The following is a 13,553-nucleotide window of genomic DNA, read 5'->3' as shown; positions in this document are numbered from 1 at the left end:
ACTGCTCTTTATGAAAGGTATGTGAAATTACCTTAAATTGGGGAAAATTTCCACTGCACTACTAAAACTATTCAGTATTAGCTGGGGAGGAAAGGAGGTTTTTTGCCCCCACAGAAGAGATGCTGAATAGCAGCATGGCAAAGTTTCTCCCCACCATTTGTTACCTTGGTATGAGAAGAAGAAAAGCAGTGAAAACTATAACTTTCTATTCAGCTATTAAAAGTCTGAGCAATTGCATTAAACTGAAATCACTCAGATCAAACAAATTCAAACAGCAGCTGTCAAAGTATTTCCCTTCAGCTGCCCTACTGGTAAGATTAACTTGTAAACAGAAACAAAAAATTCATACCCTCCCAGGTCTACACAACTCCTGCAGTTTGGTTCCCCCAGCACTCTGCAGTCCTGCTGCTTGGACCCTTAGTCAGAAATAAATGCACCCCAACAAATGAGAAATTTTATCTTAATGAATTCCCACCTCCTAGAAGGAGCCACCCTCTCACACACAGCCTGTACTTATTAGAGGGCTGAGGGTTCTGAGGATGGCTGGGGGTAGGGCACAGGGCCAGCTGCGACCAGGGAGGATTGGTGGCTTCCCAGCTGTGCAAACATGCTGCAGTCTGGAATCACCAAACTTCTGAAAATGGCCTCAAGTCTAAGGCGAGAGTTTTACAGAACATTCTGACAAGTAAAAGCACTCCAATTCAGATAGTGCCCTATAAAGCTGTCCGCTTTCTAGCCCATGGTCAAATCTGCTATTCCTCCACTAATGCCTGCAGTACACAAGAAATGAGATTTTATTTTGCTTTGTACTTTTCAAGATTGTATTTTATTTTAAATTGTCTTTGAGACGGAAAAAAAAATGAATGCTCCATCTTGGAGAAAAAAGAGGAAATGGGACAATCATATATGAACCAGCTGTTTGACAGATCCAATTTCATATACAAAAGGAAAGGGTGTCCTCTTACATAGCAACTTACTGTAAACTTCCTTATTCCACATTCTGTTTTGCAACCTTTCAAATTAAATGCTCGTATATCTTTTCCTAATTACTGTGTGGCTCTTCTTGTAAACAGTAATTATAAAGAAGGCATTTATGTGCCCATTTGTGTTCAATAAAGACATTAAAAAAAGTTCCATTTCCTGACACCCAATACAGACCTTTGTGAGAACTGTATTTATGTAAGTTGTGTTTTCCCAAAGGATATCCCATCTGGGATATGACCTAATGTTGAGTACCATAAAACTTGTAGTGGATTACATAAATTATAAGAATATTTATTGAACTTGGGTGGCCATGAACACAAAAGTGAACAGTTGCAGAATCTGAAATGGGGAAATTTCCTTTCACAAGCAAATTTATCAGTGTGATCATAGAGCTATGTATATTTTAATACCTTCACTATCTTCTATGGCTACTTCACAGTAAATCTACTATTATCAAAATATACAGTTAGGTGTCCCTGTAAATTGTGTGTTAAGAATTTATTACTAGCATTCACCAATCAGAAAGTAAGTTGTTTACCCATAATCTGGTAAAAACCAGAAAACTTTCTTTAAAATGGATTCTGTTTAAAATTTATGAGTCACATCAAAACGCTGTTTTCTAAATACAAAAATGTCAGCATTTTCTTCCAGCCTTTACAGCACTGGTGGTAATCATCAGAAGCGTTATCTGCTCAGAATGAGTTCTATTTCTATTTTGACACCAGAATTTAAAGTAGAAAAAAGCAGAGGAAAAGACACATCTACCTAAAGCATATTTATATGACTGAGGATGAAAGGGATTCTTTTATCATTTTTAAAATTTGAAGTTTATCAAAATCTCCCTTTCCAACGATTTTCTTAACAAATATCCTTTGAGGTAGATTCATCCCTCTGCATCCCAGCATTCCTCCTGCCGTGACTGGCACCTTACATTGTCCTCACAGCTTGGCAGTGCCTCTCCCTGCCCAGCACAGCCCCTGCCCACTGCTCATGCACCTCCAGTCCGTGTCCCCAGCTGGCCAGCCCTTGGGGACCAGGGCCAAGCCTTGCCTCCCAGCCATGCAGCCACCCCTCGTTCGTGCGTGACTGTGCAGGTGCCTCTCCCACAGTAGGGACACCTAGGAGACACTGAATACACAGACATCACATGAAGCCTGTGTGCTGCTCCCTATCCCAATCCTTTGTTTCTCCCTTGTGCTGACGCTGTTTAACAGCTCGCTGTGCCTCCCCTTATCTCACCCTAAGGTAATTATTTATCCAGTGACACCAATCCGCTTGGGCGATTTGCAAAGGCGAAGCACATGGTGTCAAGGGATATATGATGTTTCGTCCAGTGTCTAATTTTAGTCTATAAAGCGAATTTTTCATCAGCACATTCTTTTAAATCATTTTAAATGACCATTTTTTTTCTTCCTGAAACATTATTTTTATGAGCTGCCAACTCAAATGCTACCTGCAACTGATGGCAAAAACTTCTCTGGATTTCATTAAACCAGTTTTGTGAAGGTGTAAAGTCTACTTTCTAAACACTTTCTTGAAGGACATTATCAGTAAGTCTATTTACTTAGTAACATCTGCTCCATTACATTTGATAAATTTTTCCATTTCTAGTTCAGTTCAGACACTAAGAGATTAACACCTCATCTGGGGAAGGCAGGGGAGGAATAAAGCAAGAAACTGCATCAAAACCAGTTTAATTTTGAATCCATTTAATAAAAGCTTAATTAAAAAGCATTGTGTAAAAATAAGTCAATAAATAATTTAAATAAATGTTATTTGATTTTTTTTTTCTTTTTCATTTTCATAACATGCATATGAAAAAATAACCACCTAGAGCTATAGTATGCCTGGGACTCTATAAATGAGCCATGCTCAATTGCTACTGAACATACTTCTAACCTCTAGGATGAACTGTAAACATTGCAAGGATTAGGTACTTCAAGTGAACTATAGAAAGAAAAATAATTAAAAAACTATAACAGTAACTAGGGCTGGAGAGTTCTGTGCTCTCCTTTTCAGCCAATACTATTAAATCCAACTGTGACAGTAACAGAGTTTGTTTTTATCTTTTCTAAAGTAAATACATGTTGAAGTTTTCTGGCTTCTAGAGTCCATTAAAGCATAGTTCACCACACATTTGAAGCTTTTTTTTTTTTTTTCCTTAGAACCAGACAATTTTTAAGCCAAACTACAGTAAGTGGTTTGTTTAACAGCGACATCCATCTTCAGTAATGGGAGATATCCAGTGTTTATATACAGAACCTGGTTAAAAGCACGCAAGATAAATGAAATAAAAATACAGCAAAAGGTGTTTTCCTTTTTTCCAGCCATTGAAAATTTTTTCCGGCACATTTACTGTGCACAAAATATGTAACTGCCTAGTCCAGATGGCATGGTCATGCTCTTTCACCCAAGTTGTCCAATCTGTCTCTTTTTTTGGAATTTAATCCAGGTGTTACACATAGAGGAAAACTACACTCAATTCATACCACCCTCTACTGATACCACCAAAACCACTATGCACTTTTAAAACCTAAGGATTGTATTTTACTAAAAAGCACAGGTTTTACACCATTCTAGCCACATTCCATTCAACTACACAGGTTAATAAGAAAATGAAAAATAATTCAGAATGATTTTGAGTTCGGTCTTTAACTTGTTTTTATGTGAATAATGCTCAGAAGTGAAGGCAGTTCCTAAGCACTCATTATTACCACAACCATTAACACAATTCATACATTCACATTCTCATGGCTTTAATCCCCCAAAACATTCATATATTATGATTTTGTTTACTCATTCTTTTTTTGCAAAGCTGCAAGTCTGTGGCCATATTCTGCAATGTTTTAAAAGCTAGATGACTTATCTGTTCAAATAAAAATGATAATTTTATCACTTGATTACTTACAGCTTTTCAGTATTCCTATTCATGTTATACAGTCCAGTTAATCAGAGATGCAGTTCTGAATTAGTAAATGTGAATTCTGTATGGAATGCACTATTCCTCAAATCAAGCTAAAATAAATAATATTTTCAGGTTAAAAAGGTGAATTGTTCCTAATTAGAGCTAAGTAATGTTATGGTGTCCTCTGGATCTAGCGTAATTACAAAAGCATTCCATAGGTCAAAAGCTAACTTATATTAATAAATTATAAAGGTTCATAATTGCAGTTGGTGCATTATTTTAATTACTGATAAAAAAATATGCCTTGAAAGCCATTTCTCATTATCATTTTGTGAAACATTACAATGAATGGTATCTGGAAAGATTCTATTTACATATTCTTTTGCTCAGTTAAAATGCTCAAGTTTCAGCTCCAAAAGCAAATCAACTTGCACAAATAATCTTCAACTCAATGCACAACATGTACCTGATGACCACTTAAGGCAAAGGCAGCGGTTTTCTAATTAAAATAATTATTTCCAAGCACTGTGTTAGCACTGTAATAGCCAAACACTCGACTCTTCTAAATCATCTCTCTGTGCACTACAGTTTGAAGCTAGGAGAAGATTTTCCAAGATTTTTTTTTTGAAAGGACAAAAAACCCCAAACAACTGAATATTTATGAATTTAAAGTGTAGAAACAGGTGTCTGCCTACAATCACATGCGTGACCTGGCTGAATATACTACCCTAGATACTTATCTTTATAGAAAAAAATTATTTTTCTGTAGGACTTGATTATTCACAATAGAAGGCAGCCATGCAAATACTGGAATATTCATGTTTTCATGCAATTTGACTGGCAGTTCTGTAATTGTGGTAAGCTGCTTTGACCAAGGTTTCTATAGCAACAGCCTTACTGTCAATTCTTACCTGTTTTCTGGTCATCCATTGTACTGAGCTTAGTCTCGTCAGCTACTGTTAAAAGGTAAATGCATAACGGTTAGCCCAGTTAGTGCCCATGCCCCACATGCACTCAACATTCCTTCTGGTTTGCATATTTTCCTCTCAAGTTAGGGGACCTTAGAAATGTCCTACTTCATGCAAATAAACTGCAAGATTAAGCAAACATTCTGGGTAGAAGTGGCAGCAAACTAGTAACCTTCATGCAGTGTCAGTCATGTTCACATCACAGGCAGGTACAGTATGTTATTGACACGTTAGCACACGGCAACTAGTCGAGACAAGTCAACACCTCCAACCTGACTGCAGCCTGAGGAGTTGGTGAATTAGGGATTGTAGGCAAGACATTCACATGTAAAGGAGGGAATTGCATTATATTTTATTATTCTGCATAGGGAATTCTTTGTGTTTAAACCATCAAAACTCACTGTTTGAGGTTACTAGAGTCTGCACTTCAGAATCTGAATTCAATGGCAGAAAAATTGATGGGCTTGATAGCAATTACTTATTCTCAGTTGGTTTATCAGTTAAAATGATCACTCTGATTGCCTGTCTTAGCCGCTGCTGCTTTATAGGGCTTCTGATATAAATATTAAAACTTGGGTCTCAAACAGATGTCAGACAAGGTCCCAGTTTCTAATTCTGAATTCATCTACAAAATGAGAGGCTACAAAGGACCTTTAAGGCTAACTGCATTACAATGATGGACTGAGAATAAACCCGGCTACCCAGAACACCACACAGGGTACAGTTTTACACAATTATTCTATATGGATTGGTAAATGCATTTTTCACCTCCATTTTAAAAAATACTGTTTACTGCATTTAGGTATAACCATATATCCAGAGGGCTATGATATTTGAATGTATGGACATTTACAAACAACAAAGAACACCCAGGCCACTTGGCAATTCAAGTTAGTACTTTACTACCCACAAGGAGACATTATGTGCTGTACTACTGCACATGCACAATCTGTTTGGAATTATAAAATCTATATACTTACAACATGAAAATCAGGTTCAAATAAAAAAAAATTGAAAAAACATCACTCACTACCTAGATCCATGCTTTTGGATTTTCGTGTTTTAACAAACTCCAACTGACTGGCATCTGAAAATTGCTTTGTACGCTTTTCTGACATGCTCTGGCGTCCAAAACCCTCTCGCTGGAAGGCAAGTACTGGATCAACATCTGGACTAAGAGTGCTGTAGGAAGGGAAAAAAATCATGGGAACATTTATCAAGATCACGCAACCTTTCACTCTTCAGAGAAAATCATTTATTTAGCACGTGACTTCTACCAACGATTAAGTTTTAAATACACCACTCCAAGTATTCAGTTACACACACAATGGATTTGTCTTATTGCATTAAGAAATTCTAGTTAAAAAGTACCAAGAATTTCACTCACAGTTTTAATGTAAAATATACACAACTGGTGCACTTATCCTATAAGAACATAAAGTCCAACACAGGAATAATTTGTGGGAGAATAAAACAGTTCTTTTCTCTTCCTGAGAAACAAATTTATTCTGTTGATAGAAAGTTATCTCGTCTGTCTCTATCAGAAAATGGTTTTAGTAAAGCATAAATAGAAACTGTCCTGCCGGAAGCCCGCAGAGCTTTAAACTTTCTAATCTAAAAACTTTGCATTAAAATTTCTCTCCATATGTGAAATTTCTTGTAGATTTTTCACAGCTTCTCCTGCTTTTAGCCTGGCTATGACGAACAACCATATTTTTACTCATTGCTTCCCCACAGAGCAAGTATTTGCCACAATGGACCCACAATGGAATCAGAGATGGGGGAACTGTATTTGGTTCTTCTTTCTTCTGCAAGTTTCTAAAGTGACCTCAGCTCAGTGAGTCAAGTTTTCAGCCACTCAGAAACATGATGAAGATAGATTTATTAATGGTGCTCAAACACTGGCAGAATCATGAGTGCAAGAATGCAAGCAAAATTTGGTGTGCAAGCTAAAAACATTTTTTTCAAAAGGTGAGATTGCGTGCTGCTAGTAAGCAGTATGAAAGGAAATTCACAGAAAAACCTTCTGGCTCCTAGAAAAGGGGACAGTATATAGACCTCTACTTCAGCTGGCACAAAAAGAAATCAAAAGCATGAAATACTGAAAAAAACAGTATTTTGGACCATTGTTATCTATAGATATCCTATATATAAATGATCTCTCAGAATCCCCTCTTTGAATATTGTTGTACTTCAAGATAAAAAAAAGTTAAATATTTTTCACTGAGATCTCTAAATGGATCTCTAAATGCCACTCAAGATATTCTGTTTAGTTTAGTACCATGTTCCTAAGGAATCATTTTTACTCTAAGGGCTAAGTATAATACAGCTCTCATTCCTAGTGAGAAACAGGAAAATAGTGAATTTCTGCAAAAAGCAACTTACACATCTAAATTCTGTAACATGTACATGTATGCCATGTACTCTAATTTACAGAAGTATCTTCGATCAAGAAACATCTGGGTATCAGGGAAAACAGTGAAAAAGAGGTAAAGAAAAGTGTCCAAAAGCATAAAGTACTATAAAGGACGAAAATCACTGTCTTCATTACCAGGCAGCCAAAAAGAAATTCAGTCTAGTAACAGCAGATTTACAAATAATAAGATATGTGCCTGTGAAAAGCATATAATACTTCAGTGTGAGCAGGATCAGAACTTATGTGAATAAAGCCAATGTCAAGTGCCTTTTGACTTTCATGTTTCTGGCTCAGGCTCATAATGTTTTACATTTAATTACTGCAACTATTTCAGAGATGTCTGTGCAATTTAGCAATGTTCTCAAGCATATGCTTAAAAGCTCTGATGAATCAGAGACCAAACTCAAAAATAACTATTTAGTCCTAACATTCACTCCCACAAAATAGGGAAAAAATTATCTCCACATGATAGAAAGATAAAGCAGACAAGGCCAATATACACTTCTAGCATTTATGGCAGTGCAACACGTAGCTGAGTAAGACCCACCTAAATCTGAAAACGTCCTCCAAAGTGACTCAAACTGAACTTACAGGGTTTCAACACCTTTCATAATCAGATCATAATTGATTTTCCCAAGGCCACACAGAAGTTTCTGGCTCCCTGCTAGTCAGCCCTGTCTCTGAAGGCCAGAAAAATGTGGTTTTACTAAGTGAGAATTTTTTTCCAGCAACATCTGTTAGCACTGGCTCACGTTTGTTAAAATGACTGGCTTCATCTTGCTGAACAAAATGTATCCTGTGACACTTTCTTCAAAAGAGGTGAACTTATAAAATTATTTGTTTTGGCTCTATGCTTCTTTTTTCATACAGGCTGGCTTTGATCCACTTATATAGAACTTCTAGTAGAGCAGAATATCATTTCCAAGTAAACACAGTACACACTAATATATTGAACTTGAAGTCCTAAGAACAGACTAAAACTAGAGTGTCAAATGCAACTTGAAAAGGACACCAGAGGTCCCAGAGAGAGCAGTAGGGTCTGGACATGGCATCAGCAACTGGGAATTTGGGAGGCTGGAACCCAGCACTTCCACTGACACCACCTTCAGAGACTTTCTGCTTTTCTGATCTGCCCTTGTCTCACCTCCCTTCCACACATACTAATGAAGGGAATTATTATTACATGTTTGCACAGTATCCTGCACCCTAAAGGTGCTACTTAGTGCATTTATTTGAGCTTTATGCACAGTTCTGAATTTTCATGTGCTGTTTTACTTCTATTATTAATGATCCAAGAGTGTGTTTCAGTAATTAAGGAAGGAGTGAATCAAAGGAGTCTGAATGTGCCTACATTGTCTAAAAGTATCCAAAAGTCCTCATGAAGAGCCACAACTTCAAAAGCCAATGAGCACAGAGCAGGAATTAATGCCCCTAAAAATGCCTTATTTTAATACTTTTTAACTACATCAATAAAAGACAGAGGTGAATTTAGTGCAAGTCATTAAGCAATGCCAAATGCAATTTACTATATTCTAGAATACTTAACAAATAAGATTTCTGGAATGACAGCTGATCCTTAAAAGAATGTAACCGTCTTCTGACCCTCAATGTTATTAAAATTCCATTTATTAATCCTGTCTTATTGGCCCTTTGTTTTCATAACATTTTCATCAAGGATTAGGGAGATATTGTGAGGCTGAAAAAGCTTACATTTTCTTCTGTGATTCAGAACAGCTGCCATTCTTGTTTGGATAACCCTTCATCCATATTCTTAGTTTTACCCTTTGTGCCTTCCAGCAAAATCATACAATGCACCTTCGTTTTACAAGTCTTCCTTCATCCATTAGCAACAGGAAATTATAGCAACAATCTAATTCTATTGCTATTTACTTTTTTTTTTTTTGACAAATAGAATACATTAGATACTATTACTAAGCATGACACTGATCTAACTCTTTCAAGTGCCATTGTTTCTGAAGATCTTTACAGTTTCTCATACACACACTTAAAATTTTTTTGAGTGTGATAAATTCTATAATTTCTAATCCCTGTCTTTACTGTAATTTCCTTTACAAAGAAGTGTATGAATAGTAAGTCACACTGCAGAAGTCAATGCAAAAGCATCTGCAGTTTTCAAATGGACTTTAACTTATTTCACAGGATTTTGCTCATATTCAGCTAAAAATACTCCCTCAGAAATAAGCCATTATGTGCAGGCTTGAGTACTATGCTATTTAAATGTCTCAGATTCTCAGCTCTAAAAGCTTTTACAAAAGACAAGTGGACATTTCATGGACCCAGATTACGGGTATGACTTGTCCATAAGAAGGAACTGCAACATCAAAAAAAAAGTAAATGAGAATGAAAAAATTACATTTTCATATGATCATTAAAACGGAGCTTAAAATACAGCATTCAATTCCTGGATATAAGATGAAATAAACTAGTTTAAAGCAGAGAAGAAGCTGACAGGTGCATATCAGCTGGCAGGTGCTATTGCTGTTTTATTAAGATATTGCTGACACATTCATAACAGGCTCAAGAGACAAGAAAAATAAGAAAATTCATGTACTTCACACTATTTGTGGTAATTATCTAGCTTCAAGAAGTAGCAGCGTACAGAGGTGGGCTTTTATTTTGCTATTACTATAGATAATTACAGGACTTGTAAATTAAATCTTAGATCTGTATTAATTGTACTAACTAAGCAATAAACAGTATTTCTTTGCCAGGAACTTAAGCAAGTCAATAATGGAGCTCAATACATTTCTCATTAAGGTTCTTATGTTAAAATGTGTTAAAGTAATTGGAGAGTCAACCTAAGACGCACAAAAGTTATTTTTACTATGGATTAAGTATATAAAGTTACTTTCCCTAGTTTTAAACATGGAAATGTTACTTTCCATATATTCAAATGTAGAGCTATTACAGTATTTTGTCTTTGCATATCATCTAACAATATGAACAGTAGTTCTTCACATAATGAAGAAATCTTAACTAGCCCTTTTTGCACAAGGATTAACACAGAGAAAAAACAAAGAGCTTTGACCTCTAAGTAGATTTAAAAGACTAATACATAATTAGGAAAAGCAAGGAGGTATACAGATGTACTGAGATGCTCCTAGATATAGCGTGGAATATGAAAATAAAATCTCTGTTTTATAAACTTTGAAATATTTACAGTGAGGTTTATAAATTACAATTTCCAATCAGTCTTTCATCTGTCATAAACTCAAGTGTTTAAATTTTGGTAAGTTTATTTTTTTACAAAAGCTAGGTCAGTTAGCAATTAAATTAAAGTTAGATCATCAAAATAAAACAGCTATGTACTGTCTAAGTAACATTTCCACAAATATGCTTTAACACAGCCCAAAACTGCAACCAGAAATATTTGTACAGACTTCCTCCCTGAAACAGGGACCATTACCAGTTTGAAAATAGTAAAATTCAAATGTGATAAAAAATAATTAAAATTAACAGTAGCCAAAAATGCAACTAAAGGAAAATATGCAACTACAGCTCTCTCTTTTTTTGGTTCCACTAAACCATGTTCTTACCAGTCTGTTGACTCATTAATTGCAGCTTTAGCCCATCCACCAGTATCAACAGTGCCAAAGCCAACATCATCATGGGAGCTGGATGATGACTGGTCAGAGAGATGAGGAGGAAGGACCGACAGCCTGTCATCTTCAATAATGACAGTTTCATCCTGGGGCATGTTCACTGTTGGAGACAGCTGATATTTACCTGGACAAAAGGGAGAAAAAAAACCCCAAAACTAAATAATGGCAGCATGCAGAGATTGCCTTGAAAAATATTACATCACAGATAATAAAATGTTATGTCAAACTGCAGTGCTACTGACAGGAGTGACACAACATAGATAATCAAATTAACTACGTCTCACTTTGTGCCCATGTTCCTGTGCAGAGGTCTGAAAAGTGATGCACACGAGCTATTTCTGTGGCCCACTGCAAGACCACAGGGTCACAGAAAGGTTGAGGTTTGGAAGAGACCTCACTTCTGGTCCAACCCCTTCCATTCAAACAGACACCTACAGCCATGTGCAGGACTCCAAACAAATTGCTTCTGAGTATTGCTTCTGCACCACCTCCCTCGGCACTCTGTGCCAGAACATGGTCATCCTTACACTGCAAAAGTGTTTCCTGATGTTCAGAGGGAACCTCCCGTGTTTCTGTCTGTGCCCATAGTCTCAAGTCCTGGCTGAGGATCTGTTCAAAAGCACCTTTCCCAGAACACAGTATGTCCTCTTATATCCCCTTGTTTGGTAGAAACAAAGAATGTATTCCACAAGGACTAACAGAGGCCATCGCTTTTCCTTATCAGTCTGGTGGCCATGAAATGAGAAATTGTTCAAGTGATGCTGGGAAGTGGACACATGCAAAATGTGGAGAAAAAAAATTTCCAAATTCTATTATCAACAAATTCAAGTAAGTTTTAACACTTTTGTTAAAACCCTTAAACAAGAGCCATCACATACATGATAGGGACTGTATCAAGACTCAGCATTAGTCTGTTCAGTGGCAGACTTCATCAGGTAAATTTGTGAGAGTACTAATTAAAAGATGGTATGATCTTACTAAAACAATTTGTAAAATTGTCACATCTCATGAGAAGAAACACACTAGCTTAATCAACCATTAATCTGACAGCACTGAAAATTATTCTAAAACTATGATGCACCAGAGTAATGCATCACAAAACTTCTATTTCCATAACTTAAACTGCTTCTATGGACATATCAATTATTTCCACACTTTACTTTCACTACATATATGGGAAAAAAATATGAATAATTAGGGGGAAATAAAGTTTTCCCTTTTTTGTGAAGGTTTCAGTTACCATCACTAGCTTTGCACACAATTTTTAATGAATAAACAAAACCCTATGTGTAAAGTGGCAGCTAAAATCCTCACTGCACTAGATAATACATATAGTAATCTTTCCAAAGAGGGGAAAACTGGGTTCAAAAGAGATCATTGAAGATGGCTGAAAAAGTGGCTGGAAGTAAAAGGAACTGCATGGTGAACATCTCATCACTATCAAAGTGAAAAGAATGTATGCAGTTTGCATAACAGCTGATTCTGCCCAGAAATAGTTCCTTTGATGGACAGGTTAATGTTTAGCCTGGTAATGTACTTCTTTCCAAATATAATGTCTATACAAGACTGTTAACTCTGTAGTTAATAACGTCTCCAAAGAATTGATTGTGAAAAGGTATAACCTTATGGCATTCGGCAGATTGAACTTCCCATTTGAGAGGCTACAGTAATTCAGTAACACTTTTAACTTTTCACTACCTTCTTTGTATCTGACAAGGGTGAAGACTGACATTTTAATAGTTGCTTTGCAATTTAGGAGAAAACCCATCTGACGTGCCTATGCTTTTCATTGCGGATGAAGCTAAAAACAGGTGAAAGGCTTCACCTCCAGCAGATGGTTGGACAGACCTCAGCACTGGACTCAATCCATCCTCTGCAGAGAAGCTGAAGTGGACAGAAAATACCCCTGGAGAATTAATTCCACAAGTGTTGTGAGAAACCTTACAAGGAAACATCAAAGAAACTTCAAACCCAGTAATCTTCAGTATATTTGACTGATCTACAAATCTAAGGCATTGCTCAGTCTGTCTACAAACCTCTTCAAGAAAATAATTTTCCCTCAGGCTAGAAAAGTGCTATTTAAACTATGAAATTAAGACTCTGACTACAAGTCCAGTTTTGCATATATTAATTCAACTTCAGTGAGATAGTCTGTAACAACATAAAGTATTTTGGACACTGTACTAAGCAAGGTAAAACATTCTCCCTTTCAAATGTTTCTCATCTTAGGACAATGCTCAAATGCTCAAATTTCCTGGTCAAATTACCAATCTAAAGAAACACAGCCTGAGGACCACAAGCTATAGGGAAAGAAAGGTTTCCCATCTGTCTATGCAGAAAAAGAACTCCAGAGCTCCAGTACCAAATGGCTGGTCTCCAAGTATATGAGGATTTTCATCCTAGAAGGAAAAATATGCCAAGCAGCATATTTCAAAAAATATTATACACCTTCAAACCTATTATACTCCAGAAAATAGTTTGTACCTGAATAAAACCACCAACATAAAGGACTTCAAAAAAACCCTGAGCATGCACCATACCTAGTATGAATAACAGATTTATTTAGGAAGAACTGAACTTCTCCAGATCCTTTCAAATCTTGAAATTCCCTGAAGTTCTGTTAATATGTTACCTAGGATAACTTGGCTCCCATACTG

At 36.4% G+C, this 13,553-nt stretch overlaps 1 protein-coding gene across 16 annotated transcripts in view; it reads right to left on the bottom strand.

Annotated features, from left to right (window-relative positions):
• Positions 1-13,553, bottom strand: part of PARD3 (par-3 family cell polarity regulator) — a 395,821-nt gene that overhangs the window by 146,072 nt on the left and 236,196 nt on the right. For 12 of the 16 annotated variants that reach the window (XM_033520528.1, XM_033520545.1, XM_033520538.1 and 9 more), the window contains 3 exons: positions 10,831-11,020; positions 5,888-6,039; positions 4,801-4,845 (listed from right to left, as the gene is read on the bottom strand). In XM_033520528.1, the coding sequence (XP_033376419.1) occupies positions 4,801-4,845; positions 5,888-6,039; positions 10,831-11,020 (387 nt within the window). The remainder of the gene's footprint in view (positions 1-4,800; positions 4,846-5,887; positions 6,040-10,830; positions 11,021-13,553) is intronic. The other 4 variants (XM_033520530.1, XM_033520532.1, XM_033520557.1 and 1 more) reach the window with 2 other exon arrangements.

Source organism: Parus major, chromosome 2, assembly GCF_001522545.3.
Source record: "Parus major isolate Abel chromosome 2, Parus_major1.1, whole genome shotgun sequence".
NCBI lineage: Eukaryota > Metazoa > Chordata > Aves > Passeriformes > Paridae > Parus > Parus major.
The sequence above is the reverse complement of the archived record's forward strand: the minus strand, read 5'-3'. Positions and strand labels throughout refer to the sequence as shown.